We start from the raw sequence: 23689 nt of genomic DNA on the forward strand, positions 1-23689 counted from the left end.
CAAACTTAAACATCTGCTCTATATGTAATCTTTTCGGATTTTTTCCTTCCCCAACCACCACCACCATTACAGCGAAGAAAATCCTCCAATTCCACTTACTTGCTAAACAGCCGCAGGACGACGCAGATGATGATGAACATGACGGCCATCGCCACCAGCACGCCGATCATGGCCGGATCGATGTACTTTTCCGGCTCGATGGGCTTGTTCATGGTGGCTGGAAAAGAAGAATGGAAGAAAAAAAAAACGGATTCGTTAGAAGGCCACTCGCTAAAAGTTTACAGTGATTGAGCATTTGTATAGGAAGGGGAGCCTTTCAGAGGTTTTGTTCAACTTAAATTGTAGATGCCAATTTCGTAATGCAGTAAAGTTCGATTTGTGAGTTACAACATTTCTTACCGAGAGAATTTTTTTCAGTAGTTTTTTATTTCATAATCATTGTATAGGAGTCATAAAACACACCAATGTTGTTTTTACTGTTAGGCGGAAAATTTGACTAAAATACAGTTGGAAAGCTGTACTCAACTGAAAATCTATCAGAAGTTTGACCTTAGCGGAATAATCAATATTTCCAGAAAAATTATAGCATTTGAAAAAAAAGCCACACATTGATCGTTCAAAATATTGGCTACAATATTTACCCATTTTTTTAAATTAATTGTCTTAGACGAACATATAGCCCACCAGTGGGGGCAAGAGAGTAGGGCATATAGTCAAGTTAACTGACCCTACTTTAAGTCGAGCTCGCACAGAATAATGAAGAAAAAGAAGAAGGAGAAGGGGCAAGAGTTCGAATCTAGTGTGGGGCAAAAGTTCGCTGGCCTAAATGTAATGTAATGTAATGTAATTTTATTTAGTTCGACCTAATCCTTTAGGTACAAGGTAGCCTTATTTCTAGGACAAGGAAGTGTTCAATGGAAAAAATAACAAGAATTTAAAACTAAATATATATAAAAAAAGATCGTGAGGAAGCTACAATATTTTTTATGGTTGTCTATTTCTGAGTGCTGCCCTGAAGGAGGTAATGGATGGCTGTTGTTTCACCGACAGCGGAAGTTGGTTCCATACGATGGTTCCCGCTATAAGTACACTCTTTCTCATAGAAGTTGAATGCCGTGGAACAACGAATGCTTGGGATCGTTCAAGCCGTCCACGACGAAGATGCTGTTGAAAGTAGCTAGGAAGACTCCCAGTAAACCCCTGTCGCATGAAGCAGCAAATCCTCTCATGGTAGTTCGTTGTTAGGTCATGTCCGATTATAGTGTTGATTACCCCAGCCGTAGACTCTCTGCGCTTAATGTTGTGTACGAATCGAACCGATGCTTTGAAGCATCGGTCCAACTGATCTTTCAGCGCTGCCGACAAACCAGGATAATACACCACGTCGCAGTAAGTGAAGAACGGCAAGATCACAGATTGCACCAGCTTCTGCTTTGTGTGTAGTGACAAAACTGGTGCAAAACGTTTGAAGGTACGGAGTGTGCAGAAGACCTTAGACGTGATATCGTTCACTTGAGGCGTCCATTTGAGGCACCTATCCATTCGAAGTCCAAGGTTAGTCACTGTGTCCAGAATAGCAATCTCCGCGCCACAGAAAATAATCCCCGTGGTAGGTACGACTGTCGAATTCTCTTTGGCAAAAATTATCGCTTGCGTCTTTTTTGGGTTCGGAAACAGCTTATTCTCTCCGGCCCAACGTTCGATGTGCTTCAGATCCTCGTTGATGATAGAGATAATCCTATCGACTTGCTGAATCGGGCCTGAAACATAAATCTGGAGATCGTCCGCGAAAAGTTGGTAGCTGCATTGAAGTCCCAGAGGGAGGCTATTAATGTAAAGGCTAAATAGCAACGCGCTTAAACATGAGCCTTGGGGTGTGCCTTCGGGGACTGGTAGTTGAGATGACAAATGGTCACCCAGTTTTACAGCTTGAGACCGAGAGCCAAGGAACGATGAGATCAAGTTGCATGCCATGTTCGAAAAATGGAATTCGTCATAGAGCTTTCCTTCAAGTTTCCGGTGGTCGACACAGTTGAAAGCCAAGGAGAAATCGACCAGCACCATAACCGTACAGCGGCCGTCGTCCAAGTTGTTAACTATGTCGTGTGTGATCTTGGTTAGAGCCGTAGTGGTGTTGTACCCTTTCCTGTAACCGGACTGATTTGCGGCAAGGAACGCAGGGCCAGCTTGAGTGTCGTTGACGTGTTCGACTATTTGGTCTAGCAGAATCTTCTCAAGCACTTTGCTAAGTGCTGGAAGAACACTAATAGGCCTGAAGTCCTTGGGCTGCACAGGGTTCGCCAGTTTTGGAATGGGCGTGACTAGTGCTTTCTTCCAAATATCCGGAAAGACTTTTGCATCAACTGCTGCATTGTAGACATGCACCAGCAGAGGAAAGATGAAAGGAGACAACATTTTGATGAACGAAATGGATATTCCGTCAGTGCCTTCAGCGTTTGTCCGGATTTCAGAGATTTTCCTAGCCACTTCCACGACAGAAGTTGGACGGAAGGTGAATCTTTCACCACGATCAGCAGCAGTGCGATGAGGTGGTTCTGTGTTGGAATTACGAACATCGTTAGGAGCAGCGACCCTCAATTGCCGGTGTCCATCGCAGAAGAATGTATTGAGCTCCTCGCCATCGATGTGATCGCAGCAGAAATTTTTGTTGCTATTATGGATGCCTTCTCTTCTGAGATTATTCCAAAGTTTTTTCGCAGGAAGGTCCCGCCCGAATTGCTTCTCTCCATAACGCCTCTTAGCTGCCGATATCAGCGAGACCACCTTGTTGCGTTTCCGCGTGTAGTCCTTCCATTCATCATTACTTCTGCTTCGGTTAGGGTTCCGCTTATACAGAGCATGTGCTAAGTCCCTCTCGATTTTGAATGTTATCCAAGGTATACGCTTGTCCTTCACTTGTATTGACCGCTTGGGTACATGACGCTGCATGAGATTCCGTAGCTCTGCTGTTAGGCGTTCAGCTTTGACGTTGATGTTGGTCTCTCCCAAAACTTGATGAAAGTCACGGCTGGAAATCCGCTTGCAAGGCAACCACATCCACATTCCGAAAATCTTTTATGTTGATCCTTTGGGTCACTGCTCTTTGTATCCTTATGTCCGAGATAAGGTAGATAATTTCGTGATCCGAAATACTGTTAGTACATGTCTTGGCTGAAAGGATCGATTGGGGGCAGTCCGTTATCATGAGATCGATTGTCGTTGAACTTCGATCAGCAATTCGCGTGGGAGGGGTTGGTAAGATTGAGATATTGAAAGCATCGTGTATTCGAGTTAAAGCAAGGTAGTTAGTCGTTGGTTGGGAAGAACGAACGTTGATGTTGAAATCACCTAGTACAAATATTCGGTCGAAGGCGAAATCTTGCAGATCGAATAACAGCTCTTCATATTCACGGGCGAAATTCGAGTTCGAAACTACCGGATTGTAAAGAACTACAATACCAATGTTAAGGTCGTTGATTTTGATTTGCACCGCAATGAATTCCAATCTTTGGGAGATAGGAAGCTCTGGGTTGAAGGATGACTTGAGGACAGGAGTTGCCTTCAGACCCTTTCGGACATAAAGTCCGATACCACCACACGATCTGCTCCCACGACCTCGACTGGACGCCAGTGAGTGTTTTATAAAGTTATATGCTGGAACACGAATTGGACCAGCAGGAGAAGATGCCTTTAGTTTAGTTTCCGTGACAGCGAAAAGGTGGTAATTCGTCGCATTTAGGAGAAGTTTTATTCCATCGATGTGGTTTTCTAATCCTCGGACGTTGAGATGTCCGAGTCGAAGATTCGAGTGATTGTTTGACATGATTAGGTATGGTGAATCGTCAGCGTGTGATTAATGTTGTGAAACGATTAACAGCAAGAAGAACTTGCTGCCGACACTGCGTCGAAGAATACAGAGGATTCGCCGAGAACATCTGGCTCGATGAGTTTGAGAAGATCGCTAGAGTTTTCGACAGGTACGTAGCTTGTTTGACCCGTGAGCTTCACTGACACCCTGTCGTTCCGAATGAAAACCGACTGCACGGCTCCTTTTTGCTTTAATCGCATTGCCAGATTCCTAATACGGAAACTCTTAATCGATAACATTTCGTTGACAGTGAAGCGGTACTCCAATGATAGAGCGGAGTTGAGATTGCTCAGTTTAGCTTCCTTATGTTTTTCAAAGTATCGCCGCAATACCATTGACTTTAGTTCCCTGGTGTCGAAGGCAACCATGATAGTTGGGGTGAGGTTGCGATCGGTCCATTTGGATGGTTTCACTAATATATAATTATACAAAAATTGGCCAAACAGGGTTAATTGTGATATACTGTAAAATAGCAGTTTTTTGCAAAACTAAATGAAAGCGAGGAATTTTGGTGACTTTTTCACGCGATCAGGCCAATTTCGCTAAATTGATACATGATATATGGATTTCGGGCACTAATATATGGCTCGAACTTTTGCCTCGCTGATTTAAAATTTTGCCACTATGTTGATAGTATGATGGAATGTGCAGCCATCTATTGTATCCGCCGGTAGCAATCGTCTGTTCTAACAAATCAATTTGATCAGTATTGTATGACTGTTTGTATTTAATCATACTCCTGTCTGAAGTGCCAAAAATGAATGGCGAACCCGTAAGCAGAGACACTTACGCCAAAACTGCAAGGGAAAAAGAATCTCCTTCCAGAAGTAGGTTCACTCTTACAGTCGTACAATCAAGCCCCTTGCTTGCCAGAAAGACTCAATAAATGGGAAGAAGAGCCCGCTTGTTTTTATCAGTATTGACCAGACTCATTTCCCCGAAATTCGAATGGTGAAGCCATGAATTGTTATAACTGTGCATTGTATTCCTGAGATGGAGGGGGAGGTGGTTGGGCTTGAGTGTTGTACATGGGATCCGACAGTTTCGATCTCGGTGGGCCGCAATTCAAGTTTCGGTGAAATGATTCGCACTCACTCACTCACTCATTTCATTTCACCGAAACTTGAATTGTGGCTCTCTGGGATCAAAATTGATCGATTTTGTGTGCAGTACTCAAGCTTAACCATCTGCTTTTCTATCTTAGGAGGATAGGGCATGGTGATAGTAGTTCGTGGCTTCGTAGTTCGGAAAATGTTATTTTCGGGGAAATGAGTCTGAACAACACTGGTTTTTATACACGTAATCACAGATCGAGTGAAAATTACGATTTCCACGTCCTTTTTTACAAATCAAATCTACAAACAGACCCCTGTCGTCGAAAAGCCTGAACTGCTACTTTGTCGTTGGTTGGCAATATTCCTTCCGGTGACAGCGTGTGCCCCATGAAGTCGACGGAAGCTTTACCCAGCTCGCATTTTTCTTCGTTTACTGTCAATCCATTCTGTGGTAGCCGGTCCAAAACTGCTGCCACTCGCTTGATCTCCAAATCTGTTATGATCAGGCCTATGACATGCACCGCTTTTTTGCGAGTCAGCATCTCGACGAGATACTGTCTGTCGACTGTCAAAATTATGTCAACATTGTTTTATTTGATTTGGTTAGCTCGGTTAGCTGCATTATCTCGAACTGATCTAGTTTTACCAGTTTTCCGGAAAAGTGAGCGACAATTTTAATGAATCAACTTTTACCTTTATACCCATTAGTTAAAAATGTAAAAGCACTTTACTAACGAACACTTTGTGTTCCATGAATTGAATCATGCTTGAAGGTTACTGGGTCCGATTCACGATCATTTCAGGCTGGGAAATCTACATAGAAAGTTCTGCTCTTCCTTCGTTCCAGTGGGAATGTAAAGCCAGTGTTCCAGTGGGAATGTATTGGCGATTTATTCCTGAAGATATCAATTAGAGCTGCTGATTGCTTGAAAGCGTCTTTATGTTTCTTCAATTGATCAGTAAAAATTTGGAAAATCGAAGCATTCCACGTAGCCGGAAATTACTTTTGGTTTGGGATAGTTTAGGAAAAAAGTAATAGAAAATTTTTTATCTCACGGTGCACAAGACCTTCTCCGCACGCGTCCCATTGTGGGAAGTCGAAAAAGAGCGCAATAACGGGATGCAATTTACAATTTCACTAGAAATATTTAATGATATAACTTTTCACCAGCAGGATACTCTCATTTTCAGCAGCACGATCAAAACAAAATCAAGATGTTTGATGCGATTGACAACGTTGACAGAACACTGACAGAGGGCTCGATTTTTCGTGCCCGGGACATGCGCCTACTGTCATTCACTGCTGTTTGATATAGGGATGTCCAATGCCTGGTTATGATCCTTTTTAGTCATGAACAGAAGGGCCTCGCTATCTGAGCGCAATACAAACTTTCGTCCCAGCAGATAATAAGAAAATCTCTCTACTGTAGCCAACGCTTCTAGATGTAGTTGTGGATATCTACTTTCTGCGCCCGTCAAGCTTTTTGATGAGCAGGCAATGATTCGTCTTTCATATGGGTAGAGTAAAGTGGGGCAAAAGTTCGAGTGGGGTAAGAGTTTCTTTTTAAGATTTCTAGCTCAATTCAAAACAAATCTTATAAATGTCATGGTGGTTCGAATGCTATTCAAGTAAGAGACTTTCAATCCAAATATCATTAAAATCGATTGAGATTTGGAAAAGTTATGGCTATTTGTTGTTTTCCGACTTTCATAAGGTTGCTTTGACGTGTATTAGATTTTGCATAAATGCTTGAAAACAATTTTTGGCCCATAGTGGGGCAAAAGTTCGAATCAGCGGGGCAAAAGTTCGACCCATGTATAAAATCACGGAAAAATTTTCAAATTGCCTAAAATCCTCATAATATCTTCAAATTTAGTTAAATTTGTCTAATCGTGTGGAAACTGTCACCAAAATTTTAAATTTCCATTTAGTTTTGCGAAAAACTGCTATTTTTGAGTATATTACAATTAACCCGGTTTTGGGCAATTTTTTGATGAAAACTTAGTGTGTATTTTTCGGCAAACTTAAGTTTACGGCTGGTGTAAAGTATGCCTGTCATAAAAAGATCGATATTTAGTGTTTTAGCCAGCGAACTTTTGCCCCACACTCAGTGCCGGATTTGGGCTTCGGGGGGCCCTGGTCAGATCTCAGAAAGGGGGCCCTTTTTTACACAATTCAGCACGTTTGATTTACGTGTGATATACGTTACATTTTCGGTTGTGATTCATATTTCAAACTTTCCAATAGTGTTTTTAGGTGATTTTTCCATCCAATGGGAAAATATAACAATTCGTAGAAGATTGGATCGTTGTTTGGCTATATAATTTGCATGGAGTGAAATATTGCTGAAAATGTTTAAAGCCGTTTTTCTCCAAAGCTCCTATTTTCTACAAGTTTACCTCAGGTTAAAAAAAATATTTAGTGTACTGGCAAGAATACAATACACCAAGACTGATTTTCATAAAAAAAACTGGTCAAGTTTGGATACCTGCATCTCTGCTTCTAGCAAATCAATTGACCTGGAATTTAAACTACATGTTGGAAAAAGCTTCAAAAAAGATCTGTGAATAAATCATCAAATTCTATGCAAATGTGTCTAAGTTCTTCGCCCATTTTAACAAAAATATATTCATATTTTGATACTAAGATATTTGGAAAAAAAATTAAAAAAAATTACGGTAAGTATAATCTTCTACTAAGTTTTGCATTTCATCTAAGTGAACAAATTTGAAGATGCATGCTCTTGAATAGAATTTGAATAATTTCCCATAAATCGAATTTCAAGTTATTTATCAGATGAAATTTGAATTTCAGGTCAATCGTTTCGTTAGAAGCTGTTATACAATTCCCTAAACTTGATCATTTTGTGTGAAAAATGACCTTTGTGTTCTGTTTTCTTGGCAGTACTGTATTCAATGGATTATATTCAAAGCTAGGCCTTTGCTAAAGCAAAACTAAGTCTCTACTGTATTCAAAGAAAACTTCATCAAATATAGCATACAAAATAGAAAAGTATTTAAAAATTCCGAATACCACGTCACAAAATAATTTCCCTTACACTTCAAGTTTCAGATTGAATTGCAAATATGTTTAAATTTTAAAGTTCTGATGGGAAGCCAAGAAATTTTTGAATTGAGCAGTGCTTCACAGGTTTAGCCGCATTTTTTAAGATCCTGCAAAAACGTTGAGCGCATTTTTAAATCCTATATTTTTTTTTAAACTAATTAAATAGAGAAGAATATTGAAGATTTTAACTTAACATTTTTGTTTTCTTGTAATATAATCATTGATTATACCGTGCGGTTCAGAATTAGGTGAAGAAATAAAAATTAACTCGAATATTGGAAAGTTGACTTGAACGTTTGAATCATATATTCAAATGTCTAAAAAGAAAATATTGAGAGGTATTTTAAAATGTTGTTTATTTTAGTTTCTCGGGGGGCCCCCTTAATCGGGGTGCCCGGGGCATTTGCCCCCTTGGCACCCCCCCAAATCCGGGCCTGCCCACACTAGATTCGAACTCTTGCCCCACCGGTGGGGCAAAAGTTCGAATAAGACAATAAATTTTGAAACTGTTATAACTAAAAATGGGTAAATATTTGGACACAAGTTTGTTCAGCAAAATTAAAGCCAATATGTTGAAGGTTCACTGTATGGTATTCGTTTTGTTTTAGCTGCTATGGTTTTCCTGGAAACTTTAATTATACCGCTAAGGTCGAACTTTTGCCCCACCTTACTCTAGTCTTTCTCTTGGGCTTGAACCGCCCCCAACTTGGCCCCAAGCCCCACGGTGGCGCATCTGTATACAGAATCAGCTTATCCCGTTCGTCAAAATATCCACTCTTCACCAAATGGTTCTCAGCTGCCATCTTCAAGATCTCGAACGCTTCCTGGTGGCAACTTTCCCATATGAATCGGGCATCTGCGGTGACGAGATCACGAAGTGGTTTCGTTTGATGCAAGAAGTTTTTGATGAAGGGATTGATAAATGTCATCATTCCGAGGAAACTGCGTAACTCGGAAGTATCCTTGGGTCGCTTGAAAAGTAGAATATCCGAGATTTTCTTTTTCATTGGAAGAATTCCAGTACCATCGATAGTGAATCCCAGAAAGTCGTCCTCGGTTTTGCCGTATTGCGATTTTCGCTCGTTGATTGTCAAACTGCTGGTGCTTAGAACAACTTTGAATGCCGCCACACAACTCCTCAGCTCTTCCAAGGTTCTACCGTAAATCAAAATATCGTCTAGATATATGATAACATTTTTGCAATTAGCTAATAATCTTTCCATAGTGCACTGGAAGAGTTCTGGTGCACAGGAAAGTCCGAACGGCAATCTCGTGAAACGCATTAAGCCATTAGCTGTCATAAATGTTGTATAGTGCTGAACTTGCTCATGTAACTCGATGTGGTGGTAGGCGTCTTTCAGGTCCAATTTCGTAAAAAATAATGTCCCTTCTCCGTTCGGAATCGTTGTCCAAATCTTCTCCAAGCTCGGCATAGGATAGGGTTCTCGTACTATGGCTTTGTTTACAGCGCGGTAGTCGACGACAATGCGAAAATCTGTCGATCCTTTCGGAACCAGCACAAGAGGAGACACAAAAGAGATCACGTCTTGCTCCTTATCAGCTCTCTCTATGATTCCCTGTGCTTCCATATGCTCAAATGCCTTAGGAATGTTGTACCTGATAATTTATTATTATTATTCATATCTTCGACTTGGTCTTACAGATGGTAAAATGTAAAATTACGATATCACATTTCTTAAACTATTTTTGAAAACAGCTTTCGACATATCAAAATCAAACAACACACTAACATTATTGAATGCTCTTACGCCAGCGGAAAACGGATTGTTTTGACCATAACTGGTTCTGTGGACAGGATTGGCGAGGAAGGGTGCATTGCGAAGACTTCGTGGTGGAACATAGAAAGGTACCTCAGAAAGAAGCATTGAACAATCCAGGTTTCTGGTAATGGTAATTTGTTTCGGCGTAACAGAATCGTTCACCTTGAACTTTACCGCATCAATAGGTATTTTGGGGAACAGTTCTGGATTAGCAGTACTATGCACTGTATTCAACGCCACAAAATTAATCGGTTCGAATAGTCCATGGCGCAGAATGTCCAGCTTGCATACTGTGTCGTAACCTACCTTTAATTACGAAGAACTTCGTCAGTTGCATAGGCTTAACACATCCCGTGACCTAAATATACGCCTTGAAAGAGCATTCTACATCCAGCGGTTTTTGCTGCCGTACCCTTGAAGAACCTCTTCAGGATAAACTGTAACATCTTGGATAACAGTTCGACAGTTGCGCTTGATTGTTTGCCAATACGACAGTAGCGCCGGAGTCAATCAAAAACTTGAGTTGTTCGGACCCAATACTGCACCGAACAAATCTAGGATCATCTTGTTTTGGAGGAATGGTACTGCCAGTAATCAACTGAAATAATAATGAAAAACAAACACAAGCAAATAACCTTTCAATGAAAACGGATGCGTGATATTGATTGTACGGTTTATTGATAACATATTGTATACAATTTCAGATAGATCATTGCAATTCGAATAGAACAAAAAAGTGTAATTGTACATGTGTATTGAGTCATTGGTGTTTTCAAAAGATACCTGATTAATTGAGCTGGCCTGCTCCTTGATGTAGTCGGTACGATAGCTTGGTTTCAAGCTCCTCGACCTATCCCCACTTCTGGATGGTTCCCGGCAGAACTCAGCAAAATGTCCCACCATGTCACAATTGAAGCACTTGGCTCGGAACGCCTTGCAGTCTCGGGGCCGATAAGATGTTCCACATTTGTTGCATCTTGAAGTTCGGCTTGAATCACTTCTGCGACCAGTGTGTAGATTCGTACTACGCTGAAGAATACTCGAACGGTTGACTTCCCTTCGACGATATGGCTCGAAGCGATTCTAAAACGCCTTGTGTCCTCGGTTGTGCAAAATTTTGACTGCCTTATACGGGGACTCGCTGTCAGTATCCATTGCCTCATTAGCGTTAGAGCTCGTTTTAGCCTTGTCACTCGCTTCCTTAATTTCAGCTCTCATATAATCCAAATGTTTTCCATAGTTCACAATCTTCTCCATATCGTTATCCCAGATGTGCGACATTTCATACAGTTTTTCAGCAATCACAGGAACTGATCGCCTTATGAGTGCCTGAATGAACTCTTCTTTTCGTTGTTCTTCGCCAAACTCGCAGAGTTTAGCCTGTTTCTCAAACCTAAGCACCCAATCGACAAATGGTATCCATTCGCATCTCACGAAAAATCATCCGCTCCTTGGTGGTATCACACGTCTGGTTGAAGAACTTATCAAGAGCTTTGATTGTGCTTGCATAAACATCGGTTGCCTGTTCTGTCACCAGCTTCTCCTGCATCTCAATGATGTTCAACAGAGAATCTCCTGCAAAAATCTTCATACCCGTCAGCTTGGTAACAGGATCCACAGTGGCCTTGCACGAGACAATTCTTTCGAAATGGTCCCGAAATCGCACCCATTCCGCTTTCCGTTTATGTGTAGGTAGAGATCCGTCGAAAGCTTTTAATGGCCATGATCCGGTTTTTTTTTTTTTTTTTTTTTTTAATTTCTTTATTAGTATCATTCCAAACATTACATTCATTTCTTATATCTAGGTGTTCTGTGTTATTTGACAACACTATCATCCTAATTTGGTAAAACAAATTTAAGATTTTATTAACATTTTGTTAACAACATATTACATTTCATTTGCCGTAGCAGTTCAGTTTTTTTACAGGTGAGTTGATTTCACCTGCTTATAAGAGAAAAAAAACGTTTTTAATATACTTAACCTAACTTAACCTAAACATATAACGCATTAATCGTGGCAATAGAAGATTGTAACGATTTTTGCCTGAAATTATTAATGATTGTATTTGACATTTGTTCCAATGTTTCAACATTGGATATTCTATGTAACTCATTGGTACTATACCAGGGAGGAAGCCTCAGAATCATTTTCAAAATTTTATTTTGAATTCTCTGCAGAGCTTTCTTCCTGGTATTACAACAGCTAGTCCATATTGGTACAGCATACAACATGGCTGGCCTGAAAATTTGTTTGAATATCAACAGCTTGTTCTTAAGACAAAGTTTTGATTTTCTATTAATAAGGGGATAGAGACATTTTACATATTTATTACATTTGGCTTGAATGCCCTCAATGTGATTTTTGAAAGTTAAATTCTTATCTAGCATGAGCCCTAGATACTTAACTTCATCTGACCAATTTATTGGAACCCCTCTCATCGTGACAACATGTCTACTTGAAGGTTTCAAATAAAGAGCTTTTGGTTTATGTGGGAATATTATTAGTTGAGTTTTGGAAGCATTAGGAGAAATCTTCCATTTTTGCAAGCATAAAGAAAAAATATCCAAACTTTTTTGCAATCGACTACAGATGACACGCAGGCTTCGTCCTTTGGCGGAGAGGCCTGTGTCATCCGCAAACAAAGATTTTTGACATCCCTGAGGTAGCTCAGGTAAGTCAGATGTGAAAATATTGTATAATATTGGTCCCAAAATGCTGCCTTGAGGAACACCAACTCTTACAGGAAGTCTTTCAGATCTGGAGTTCTGATAATTAACCTGAAGTGTACGATTTGACAGATAACTTTGAATTATTCTTACAATGTATGTTGGAAAATTAAAGTTTTTTAATTTTACAATCAAACCTTCATGCCAAACACTGTCGAATGCTTTTTCTATGTCTAGAAGAGCAAGACCAGTAGAATAGCCTTCAGATTTGTTGGAACGGATCAAATTTGTTACACGTAAAAGTTGATGAGTGGTCGAATGTCCATGGCGGAATCCGAACTGTTCATTGGCAAAAATTGAATTTTCGTTGATGTGGGCCATCATTCTGTTCAAAATAACCTTTTCAAAAAGTTTACTGATGGAGGAAAGCAAACTGATTGGACGATAGCTAGAAGCTTCTGCAGGATTTTTGTCTGGTTTTAAAATTGGAACAACCTTAGCATTTTTCCATTTGTCAGGAAAATATGCTAATTGAAAACATTTGTTAAATATATCAACTAAAAATGATAAGCTACTCTCTGGAAGTTTCTTGATGAGGATGTAAAAAATTCCATCATCGCCAGGAGCTTTCATGTTTTTGAATTTTTTAATAATAGTTCTCACTTCTTCCAAATCAGTCTCCCAGGCATTTTCGAAAACGTGCTCTTGATTGAGAATATTTTCGAACTCCTGAGTAACTTCATTTTCAATTGGACTAGTAAGTCCTAAATTAAAATTGTGCGCACTTTCAAACTGCATAGCAAGTTTTTGAGCTTTTTCGCAATTAGTTAGTAATAATTTGTTTTCCTCTTTCAATGCCGGTATTGGCTTCTGAGGTTTTTTCAAGATTTTCGATAATTTCCAAAAGGGCTTAGAGCCAGGGTCCAATTGAGTAATTTTATTTTCAAAATTTTTGTTTCTTAATTGAGCAAAACGTTTCTTGATTTCTTTCTGCAAATCCTGCCATATAATTTTCATAGCAGGATCGCGAGTGCGTTGAAATTGCCTTCTCCTAACGTTTTTAAGACGGATCAAGAGTTTAAGATCATCGTCTATAATCACGGATTCAAATTTTACTTCACATTTTGGAATTGCAATGCTCCGGGCTTCAACAATGGAATTTGTTAAAGTTTCAAGAGCATTGTCAATGTCAAGTTTAGTTTCTAAAGAAATGTTAACATCAAGATTGGAGTCAACATACGTTTTATATATATTCCAGTCGGCTCGTAAATAATTGAAAGTGGAGCTGATAGGATTGAGAATCGCTTCTTGGGATATTTGAAATGTAACAGGGACATGATCAGAATCAAAATCAGCATGAGTAATCAGTTGGCTACAAAGATGACTAGAGTCGGTTAAGACCAAATCAATCGTAGATGAATTTCTAGAAGAGGAAAAACATGTGGGGCTATCAGGGTATTGAATTGAGAAATATCCTGAAGAGCACTCATCAAATAAAATTCTGCCGTTGGAATTACTTTGAGAATTATTCCATGACCGATGTTTGGCATTAAAGTCACCAATGACAAAAAAATTTGACTTATTGCGAGTCAATTTACGCAAGTCAGTTTGGAGCAAATTAACTTGCTGTCCAGAGCATTGCTTTCATTCGCTTTTGACCCCCATCGTTTGGTGAGCAGCCAGCAGCAACACATAATGCCTTGGATTTTCCTTCACTTACTGTAACCGCTGGTGATTTACCATCCAGATAGGAATCCGAGGATGAAACATCACTCTCGTGCCAATAACCGCTCATTTTTCGTGAATTTGTTGTTTGTTGATTGTTGTTGTTGTCGAACTCGCGCGCGTCTGCATATTGGCTACGGATTTCGCTTTATTACCGTTGAATTGCGAACGTTTAATTCTTCAGTTTATGTGGAAAGACGAAGCTTGAGTTTGATTATCGTAAAGAAATCATTTTATTGCAGTACAGTGTCCAGAAAATTGAAATACATATTCGAACGAATCATGATCTGTGCAAAGTGTCATCTTCACATCGCAACGGGAGAGCAGCCGTACATTGTGTGCAATGGATTGTGTAGCAAAATGTACCATGCCGATTGTGTTGGACTGGATAAAAGCAAGCTCGATGCAGTGTCTCCGCCAAACAAAAACAGCTTTTGGTTATGCGACGAATGTCTGACCGAATTTGTGAAGTGGAGAGCGGATCAGAAGAAGGCAGACGTCTCGATCGGAATCGATGCTAAATGTTCACTGCAGCTTGATGTCGAAGAATTGAAGATTAAAGTAGCATCAATTATGTCTAGACTGGATTCAAACGTAGCGAACTTCTCTTTTAACTCCGTGGGACGACATTCAACTCCATACTCATCATCCCATCTTGAAAATGGGACCAGAAGGGAAGATTACTGTGGGACATCATTTCGGGCTGACAATTCTTCACGCTCACCCGATCCAGGAGATACCGATGAAGATTTTGCGTTATTGCTGACTAACATTGACGGGAGAGTCTCTGAACGAGAAGTTATGCATATGGTTTCTCGATGTTTAGGCGCTTGTGAAACTGAATGTAGTAGGTAATGTTAGAAAACTCGTTTCTCGTTCAATTGATTGCAATAGTTTGGACTATGTTTCGTTCAGAGTTGTTCTGAATCGCAAATGGAAACCTTTAGCGTTAAAGTCGTCAACATGGCCAAGAAACATAAGATTTCGTGAATTCATCAAAAAGCGTTGCGCATGGAAACCAGATTTTGAAGAATTGTAGTATAGTATTGATTATTTTAGAATGATATATGTTTGTTAATGACTGCTAATGTTTTAATGATTATGTTATTGGTACTACTGTTTTTTTGTATCTGTAATAGTTTGTTATGCTGTATGAACGTATCAAATTCGCCTTCTGTTTGTTATTAATGTGTGAAGTGCTGGAACTCATTATTTTAGTATAAGTATACATATTCAATTAGACTGTAGAAGTCCGTTGGATTAATCTTTGAATAAAGAATGAATAAATAAATAAAGAATTTAATCTAATTTCTCAATCCACTAGAAAATACCGTTTTCCAAACAATTTCTCACTTTTCGTTTTTGATTATGATGCAAGAAGATGACAGCTAAAAAAAACATTGGTGGTTTAACACCAGACAGACGTTATTATCTACAAAACAAGCACGGAGAACACAAACAACCCAAAAATATAAATAACTCAGATTTGAGTATACCGCATTTAATTTTTATCCTCAGTTGGGATGTTTCACCTCTCTCGCAATAGCAATGTTGTAAAATGAGTGACCCAGCGATGAATGCCCGTCGAATTAGTAAAATTAGGGTTTTATCGAGTTTACCTAAATTTAAGTTCTTTTAACCCACTAGGTAGACTTCGAACGTTAACTCAGGCTAGAAAAAAAAAAAATGTCGCACTGAGTTACTGTGGTCAATCAAAATTTACCTACTGAATACTTGTAGCGGTCAGGAGTTTTGTATATATTTTGTAAATAGATTCCGTTATAATATTTGTAAATATTGTCCAAATGCGGATATGAATTAAGTTGTAAATATAGTAAATGTACAGTAGAATAAGTAAATTCAAATTTTAAGAAATCCCTTAGCGTAGGCAATTGCGAATTGCGAACTCTTTGCTGAATCTCTCCTAGGGCGGGCTTATCGGTTTGGTCGAAAGGTTGGAAAGGGACAGCTGCATAACCATCGTGCCGAGTTATCCTTCGTGACTGTATGGTCACGAATGTGTACGAGGAAGTTTCGGGAAATGACGAATTTCCGGTTTGTCCGAGATTCACTTTCCTTAATCTGAGGAGTCACAGATTCGTTCATTTCGTTCGTGACTACCCAGCAAATTAGAAGTGTGCGCGTTTGTAATTCGTTTGATTTTCTTGGAAAAGTAAGATTGTTCAAGTGACACTAAGTGCATGTTAAATTAATTAAATATCTTGTTCGTTCTCTAGTTGGTATAAAGTGTGCGTTGTGTAGGAATTTGTGTGCGAATTAGCTAGAAAGCCAAGAATTAAAGGTAATTGTGCTCAATATGTGCCATGTTGTGTCGTGCTCAGTGTTCGTTTCAGCCGTGAGGCTGTTCTATTCGCAGCAAATACCCCCGCACCCAAGCGCGTGGACATTCCCCCAACGGACGAAATCGTTCCCAGCAACCGCCAACCAGCTGGAAGTCGGCCGATCCGTCAACAAATCGGCCGAGGGAGGTCAGGGGACCTTCAAGAATCCGCAGGTCGGGCAATCCACTCGTCTGACTGCGAAGCTCGTATCCGCCATTGCAAGGCTTCGGTGGACGCGCTTCATTCAACAGCATCGCCATTGGAGATCGCCGGTCATCAACGCTCGTCTAGACGAGGACACTGACCTGGGTCACAGGTCAACGACAGCGTAAGCAAGCCTACGAACTCGGTGAGTCAAGCCTTTTAAAACCTTTTCTTGGAGTGAAGTGGGGCGTCCGGTGAGGGCGCCTCGGAGTGTTTTTTGTCCAGTCTTAGACTGAAGAGTATGTGCTACTAAAGCCTTACTAGAGGAAGAAGTGAGGATCACGATGCGTGCGTGACGAATTGCCGCCGCCAGATCCGATTGTCACCAGGAGTGCAGACTTGCCCGCAGATGCACTGCTTTGGTCGGTGACGTAGAACATAGAGCACATGAGCACAGAAGTATAGATAGGGAGAGAAATCGCACACATGATAGGGAGATAGAGAGAACGAACACACACAAACATTGAAGTGAAATGCTAGCATTAAGGAAATTTAGTAAATAAATTATTCGTTCGTCAACCATGTGGTCATCAAAACCAATAAACGTTAATTTGTTTGTAACCGTAATCCCTAGTGTTTGATTAGTTTTCATGTGTTGCCCGTCACTATGCGTGTTTAGTTTTCGTTGCCCGTCCTCTTCATGGAGTTTGACTGTTGGGTTCTCAGTCCGCTTCCTATTTGTTGATGCGTAGCGCGTCGAACGACGAGTCTGCCCGTGATGAGAAAGAGCGAGCGGCAGCATATGTTGGTTCGTATTGAGAATGAGTGATTCTCTTACCGGAGTCTCTGAGTGCCTTCTTGATTGTGTGGTTGCGTAGCGATAATAGGGTGAACCCCGTTCGGTCGTTTGGTTCGTAAGTCAGCTGAAGCGATCTGTAAAATTCCTTTCGGGAAAATTCGATGGACTCGCCCTTAGGAGAGTCTCAACCGGGCAAATCAAAATTGGGCATGTGGTCTCCCTTGTGGAGTGGCGCTTAAGCTACGTGCTTTAAGACGGATCGCCCGGGCTGGCTACAAATTGGCGCCCAACTAAGGTTTTCGGAATATTTTGAGAATTTATGAAATTTCTGATGTGGAATTATTTTTCGGAAAATATTTGCGTTATATTTATGGATAATTTTAGGTTCACATATTGATAGTTTCGGAGTAATGTTTCGTCCGTAATTTTGGGTTTTGTGTGGATTCTTTGAGTGATATAGTGAATTTGGTAAATTATAAGATTTTGGAAGGTTTTGAGATTTGGGAAATATTGAATTAGTACAGTGAAATATATTGGTTATATATAGAATTAGTTTATTTGTTGTTTTGTTTTCTTCTTATATTTTTCCTTTGATTTAAGATTACATTTTTCTATTAAAATGGCTGTCAAACTTCCATATGCGGACCATTTGATAAATGATGAAGTAGACTATGAGCTCACTATACGAGGGAAATTTGAAGAGACTAAAAATGACGTTGAGGCAAAATATCGGCTGTTGAGATACTTGTTTAAAGAGGACGAAAAGGAAGGCAGAGTGTATGAATCTCCGTTCACGATCGATCAAGAGTATGATTTAATTTGCTCTAGAATTTCGGAGTTGCGTAATAAATTGGCGAATGGTTTGGATGATAGATTGTTATCCCGGTTGAAGCACTATTGGGGTAGGGTTTACCGGATAATGACGAAAGATGGGGAGTCGGAACGGATGCGGAGAGAACTGTTGAAAGACATAAGGGCAGAGTTGAGTAGATTTGAAGGACGAAAGGAGTATGAGCGACGGCCAGATCCGTTTGACTTTGAAGGTGCGGATAAATCAATACCGAATGGCATAAAGCAGAAGGAGCAGGTCACTAAGAATGGGAATCAGGAAGAGAAAGAGGGCGTAGTAAGTGAGAGGGAGAAGGCTTTGGAAGCGCAGGTAGAGGAATTGCAACGGAAGTTGGAAATTTTGTTGAATGCATCTACGGGAGCTAAAGGTGGAGACGAGAATAGCGGCATGGAGAGCGAAAAATTAGCGGATGCAAATGATGGTAGCAAAGGATACGCGGGTTTGGTGAGCCATAATGAGAATCAGAATCAGCGTGAGAAGGTAGACAGGAACTGTAGGGCTTCACTAAGCGGTCAAAGCGCAAAGGAGAACGTGGTCGATAGGAATATTGAACGGGAAAGCGGAGCGTACAGTAGAGATCGAGAAAGCTATGAGAGAGATTGTTACTACCAGCGCGAGAGCAGAAACTATAGGGCAGCTGCCAACCCAAACACGCACAGAGGGAGTAGATATCAAGGAAATGAGGGTTACGAGGACTGGGATAGGCGGCGTGATCAGTGGAACTGCGACAGACTCGATGAGGACCGCTACGGTGGAGTGGACGAAAGGCAACGTCAAGGTGGACAGATGCGGCGTCAACGAGGCGTAGAAGTGGGCTTCGAACAGCAGCGCTGTTCGGAATACGTAGCTCGAGCCCCAGGTGGTATGCCGCGTAGAGCAGAGGATTACAATGACAGGGACAGCTACGAGGAACAACGAGACAGTTCTGCGTTCCGTAACGAACAGTTTAGGAATCCGTACGAGGGAAATCGACTAGACCGAACATGGAGGCATCGACCGAGTTTGCAGGCAGACTTTGCACAGCGTCGGTTTGAAGGAAATGGAGCGCAAGTTTGGGATCGAGGCGAACGAGTTAGACGATCTTCTGGAGTCAACGCGAGAGCGCAATTGGACTTCAGTTCAGATGAGTTTTCGGACGATGAAGATGGATGGACTAGAAGGCAGTTCAGACCGAGGCGCAACTTCAGAAGAATCACCGAGGCGGAGATAAGAGACGCTGACCGTAGAATGGAGAAATGGCACTTGAGCTTCAGCGGAGACGCGCGGAGCAGATCGCTGGAAGATTTCTTGCTGAAGGTCCGTCGTCTTGCCGCGATGGATCGCATCGCTGACGATGTCCTTATGCAGAGGATACACACGATTCTGCGAGGGGAAGCCTACGACTGGTATCTCTGTTATGCGGATGAGTTTCATGATTGGAAGCAGTTCGAAGAGAGAATCCGGTACATGTACGGCAACCCCAAAAGGGACCAAGGGAATCGTCAGAAAATCTACGAAAGGAAACAGAACAGGAATGAAACATTTCTGAGTTTCAAGATGGAAATAGAGCGGCTGAATAAACTGTTGAGTACTCCGTTGGATCCTCAGCGAATCTTCGAGGTAATTTGGGATAACATGCGCCCTCATTACCGTTCAAAACTGGCGTGCAAGACGGTAGATAGTTTGCGTAAGCTGGAATACTATGCGTACAGAATCGATGCTAACGATCCGATTTTCAGGAATACTCGAGAAGGACCGAGTAAAGCGATTCACAACATCGAAGTGGAGCAAAAGGATGAGGAATCGTATAGCTCAGAGTCAGAGTCAGAGAACGTGAACGCGATAGGAAGTAAATTCGACAAGGAGAAGAGATTCAGAGACCAAAGGTCAGGAGGGACTTACGGAAGAGGTATAGGGAATACGCGAGAGACTTCAAGTTCCACACAGACTCCGTTGTGTTGGAACTGCAGGAAGTGCGGTCACTTGTGGAGAAACTGTCCGGAAGAAAAGAAGTTGTTTTGCTACCTGTGTGGTGCGCAAGGAAAAACGGTAACTACTTGCGAAAAACATTCAGGGGACGGAAGAACAAATCAGGTAGAGAACTCGGGAAACTAGATCTGGAATGCCAGTTGGGGAGCGACAGCATTCCAATCTCTACAGTTCCCAAAGACGCAGATGTGATTCCTTTCGTAGATCCGTATCAAAACGTATACGAAGTGAAAATTCACACGGACATGTGTCCACACGTAATTGTTAAGATTTTCGACAAAGAATTTGACGCTCTGTTGGATTCAGGGGCAAGCGTGAGCGTAACCAGCTTGAAACATTTGGCAGAAGAAAATGGTCTACAGGTTCACCAAAGTCCGGTCAAAATTGTGACCGCGGACAAAACGGTGCACAAAAGCTTAGGGTACGTTAACTTGCCAATGGAATTTCGGGGAATAACGAAAGTGATCCCAACCTTAATCGTTCCACAAGTAGCGAGAACCTTGATTCTGGGGTACAACTTTTGGAAAATTTTCGGAATTCAACCGATGATCCAGGGTACAGATGGTTTCGAACAAGTTGCCACGGTGGATATTAGGCAGCGAGCCGATTTGAGTCGAACAGTTGAGCTGGCTGTATTACCGATTGAATCACTGCCGGCGTTCAAGGGAGCTGATCCAGACGAGTCGTTGGATATTCCAGCTTTAGAACTGCCAGAACCTTCGAAGGCTACGCCAGAAACCGTAGAGACTGAGCATCTATTGACTCCGGAGCAGAGAAAGGAGTTGTCAGAGGCCATAAAGTCATTTCCGTGTACGACGGAGCATCGTCTGGGAAGGACATCGGTGATTCAACACGAAATCGTGCTCAACGAGGAAGTAAAACCGAGGCGCCAACCTCTGTATCGGTGCTCCCCAGCGATACAAGCCGAAATGGATGCCGAGTTGGAGCGATACAAGCAGATGGATGCCATTGAGGAATGTGCCAGTGAATGGGCGAGCGCACTAGTTCCAGTTCGTAAGGCGAATGGGAAGCTACGTGTGTGCCTCGATTCTCGAAGGATCAACGCTCTTACGAAAAAGGATTCGTACCCAATGAGGAATATGGGAGAAATATTTCATCGATTGGGGAAAGCGAAATACTACTCGGTGGTCGATCTGAAAGATGCATACTTTCAGATCCCCCTGAAAGAAGAGTGTAGAGATTTCACGGCATTTCGAACACCGAAGGGTTTGTATCGTTTTAAGGTCTGTCCTTTCGGGTTGACGAATGCCCCCTTTACAATGTGTCGTCTTATGGACAAAGTTATAGGGTTCGATCTTGAACCCTATGTATTTGTATACCTGGACGACATTGTGATTGCGACAAATACGTTCAGCGAACATGTTCGACTGTTGCGTATTGTAGGGGAAAGACTCGCGAAGGCCAATCTGACGATTTCGTTGGACAAAAGCAGATTTTGCCGGAAGAAAGTGTCCTATCTAGGTTACTTGTTGACCGAGGAGGGAGTGTCCATAGACAACTCTCGGATTGCACCGATCTTGGACTACGCTCGACCGAAGAACGTGAAGGATGTAAGGCGGTTGTTAGGTCTAGCGGGCTTCTATCAACGCTTCATAGGAAACTATAGCAGGATAGTAGCACCGATTTCCGACCTTCTCAAGAAGTCAAGACAGAGGTTCGTCTGGACGGACTCAGCGGAAGTAGCATTCGGAGAATTGAAGGCAGCGTTGATTGCTGCGCCTATTCTAGGCAATCCAGATTTCTCTATGCCGTTCACCATAGAATCTGATGCCTCCGATCTCGCTGTAGGAGCAGCTTTGATCCAGCAGCAAGATGGGCAGTCCCGGGTTATTGCTTACTTCAGCAAAAAGCTGAGCAGCACCCAGAGGAAGTACTCCAGCGTGGAAAAAGAGTGCCTCGGAGTGTTGTTGGCAATTCAACACTTTCGCCATTTCGTTGAGGGCACTCGGTTTCGAGTGGTTACCGATGCGCGCAGCCTCTTATGGTTGTTCACCATTGGCGTGGAATCGGGCAACGCGAAGTTGTTGAGGTGGGCATTGAAAATACAATCCTACGACATCGAGCTAGAATACAGGAAAGGCAAAAATAATGTCCTAGCCGATTGTCTATCGAGATCGGTAGAAACTATCTCCGCAGTAAGCGCCGATACGCAGTATCAGGAACTGGCTGCAAAGATCGACCAGAGTCCAGCCGAGTACCGTAATTTCCGGGTAGTGGATGGGGAAATTTTACGATACTGCAAGGTGGAAAAGAAAGCGGAGGATGCTCGTTTTCTTTGGAAACGGTATCCCCCAAAAGGAGAGCGTGAGGGAATCGTGAGTAAAATACACGATGTAGCACATCTTGGGCCGGAAAAGACACTAGCTGCTGTTAAAGAACGGTTCTGGTGGCCAAAAATGAGCATGGAGGTTAAGCGGCAGTGCCAGGCCTGTATGAGGTGCCAAACGAGTAAGGCTACCAACCAGAACACTACACCGCCGATGACGGACCAAAAAAAGCTGATAGAGCATCCATGGCAATTCTTAGCCATGGACTATGTCGGACCTTTACCAGCCTCGGGAAAGGGTAGGAGTACCTGTTTGCTGGTAGTGACTGATCTCTTTAGCAAATTCGTCATGGTACAGCCATTCAGGGAAGCAACAGCAGAGACTCTAGCTCACTTTGTCGAGAATTCGATCTTTCTGTTGTTCGGTGTACCTGAAGTGGTGTTGACCGACAACGGGACACAGTTTGCTTCTAGGACGTTTGGGGATCTGCTAGAGAAATATCACGTGACGCACTGGAAGACGCCGAGCTACCACCCTCAGGTGAACGACTCAGAAAGAGTCAATCGAGTGGTGACGACCGCTATCCGTGCTACCATCAGAAGCAACCACAAGGAATGGGCGAATAATCTACAGCGTATCGCGAATGCTATCCGGAATTCGGTGCACAATACGACCAAGTATACGCCATATTTCCTTGTATTTGGAAGAAACCAAGTATCCGATGGCAGGGAATATAGGCGGATGCGGTATACGAGGTCAGCAGATGAGGTGGGTCTCACACCCAAAGAAAAAGAGGAGTTGCAGGAAGAGGTGCGTAGGAATTTGAGGGACGCCTACCAAAAACATTCGTCCTACTATAATCTGAGGTCGAATGCGAACTGCCCGACTTATTCCGTCGGTGAGTCTGTCCTCAAGAAGAACACCATACTATCGGACAAGGGGAAAGGTGTTTCAGCTAAGCTGGCACCGAAATACATTGAGGCCGTCGTTAAGAGAGTAGTGGGCAGTCATTGTTACGATTTGGAGGGTTTGGATGGAAAAAGACTTGGCATTTTCCATTGCAAGTTCTTGAAAAAACTTGCCAAGCCAGGCTCTCCATAATTTGACCTGAATGACCTTCAGCTATGTACCTGTC

General features: G+C 41.9%; 1 protein-coding gene across 3 annotated transcripts in view; it reads right to left on the minus strand.

The window, feature by feature from the left end:
* Positions 1-23689, minus strand: part of LOC5575947 — a 547305-nt gene that overhangs the window by 238970 nt on the left and 284646 nt on the right. For all 3 annotated transcript variants that reach the window (XM_021838036.1, XM_021838035.1, XM_021838034.1), the window contains exon 7: positions 100-217. In XM_021838036.1, coding sequence (XP_021693728.1) covers positions 100-217 — 118 coding nt within the window. The remainder of the gene's footprint in view (positions 1-99; positions 218-23689) is intronic.

Source organism: Aedes aegypti, chromosome 1 (genome assembly GCF_002204515.2).
Source record: "Aedes aegypti strain LVP_AGWG chromosome 1, AaegL5.0 Primary Assembly, whole genome shotgun sequence".
Lineage (NCBI taxonomy): Eukaryota > Metazoa > Arthropoda > Insecta > Diptera > Culicidae > Aedes > Aedes aegypti.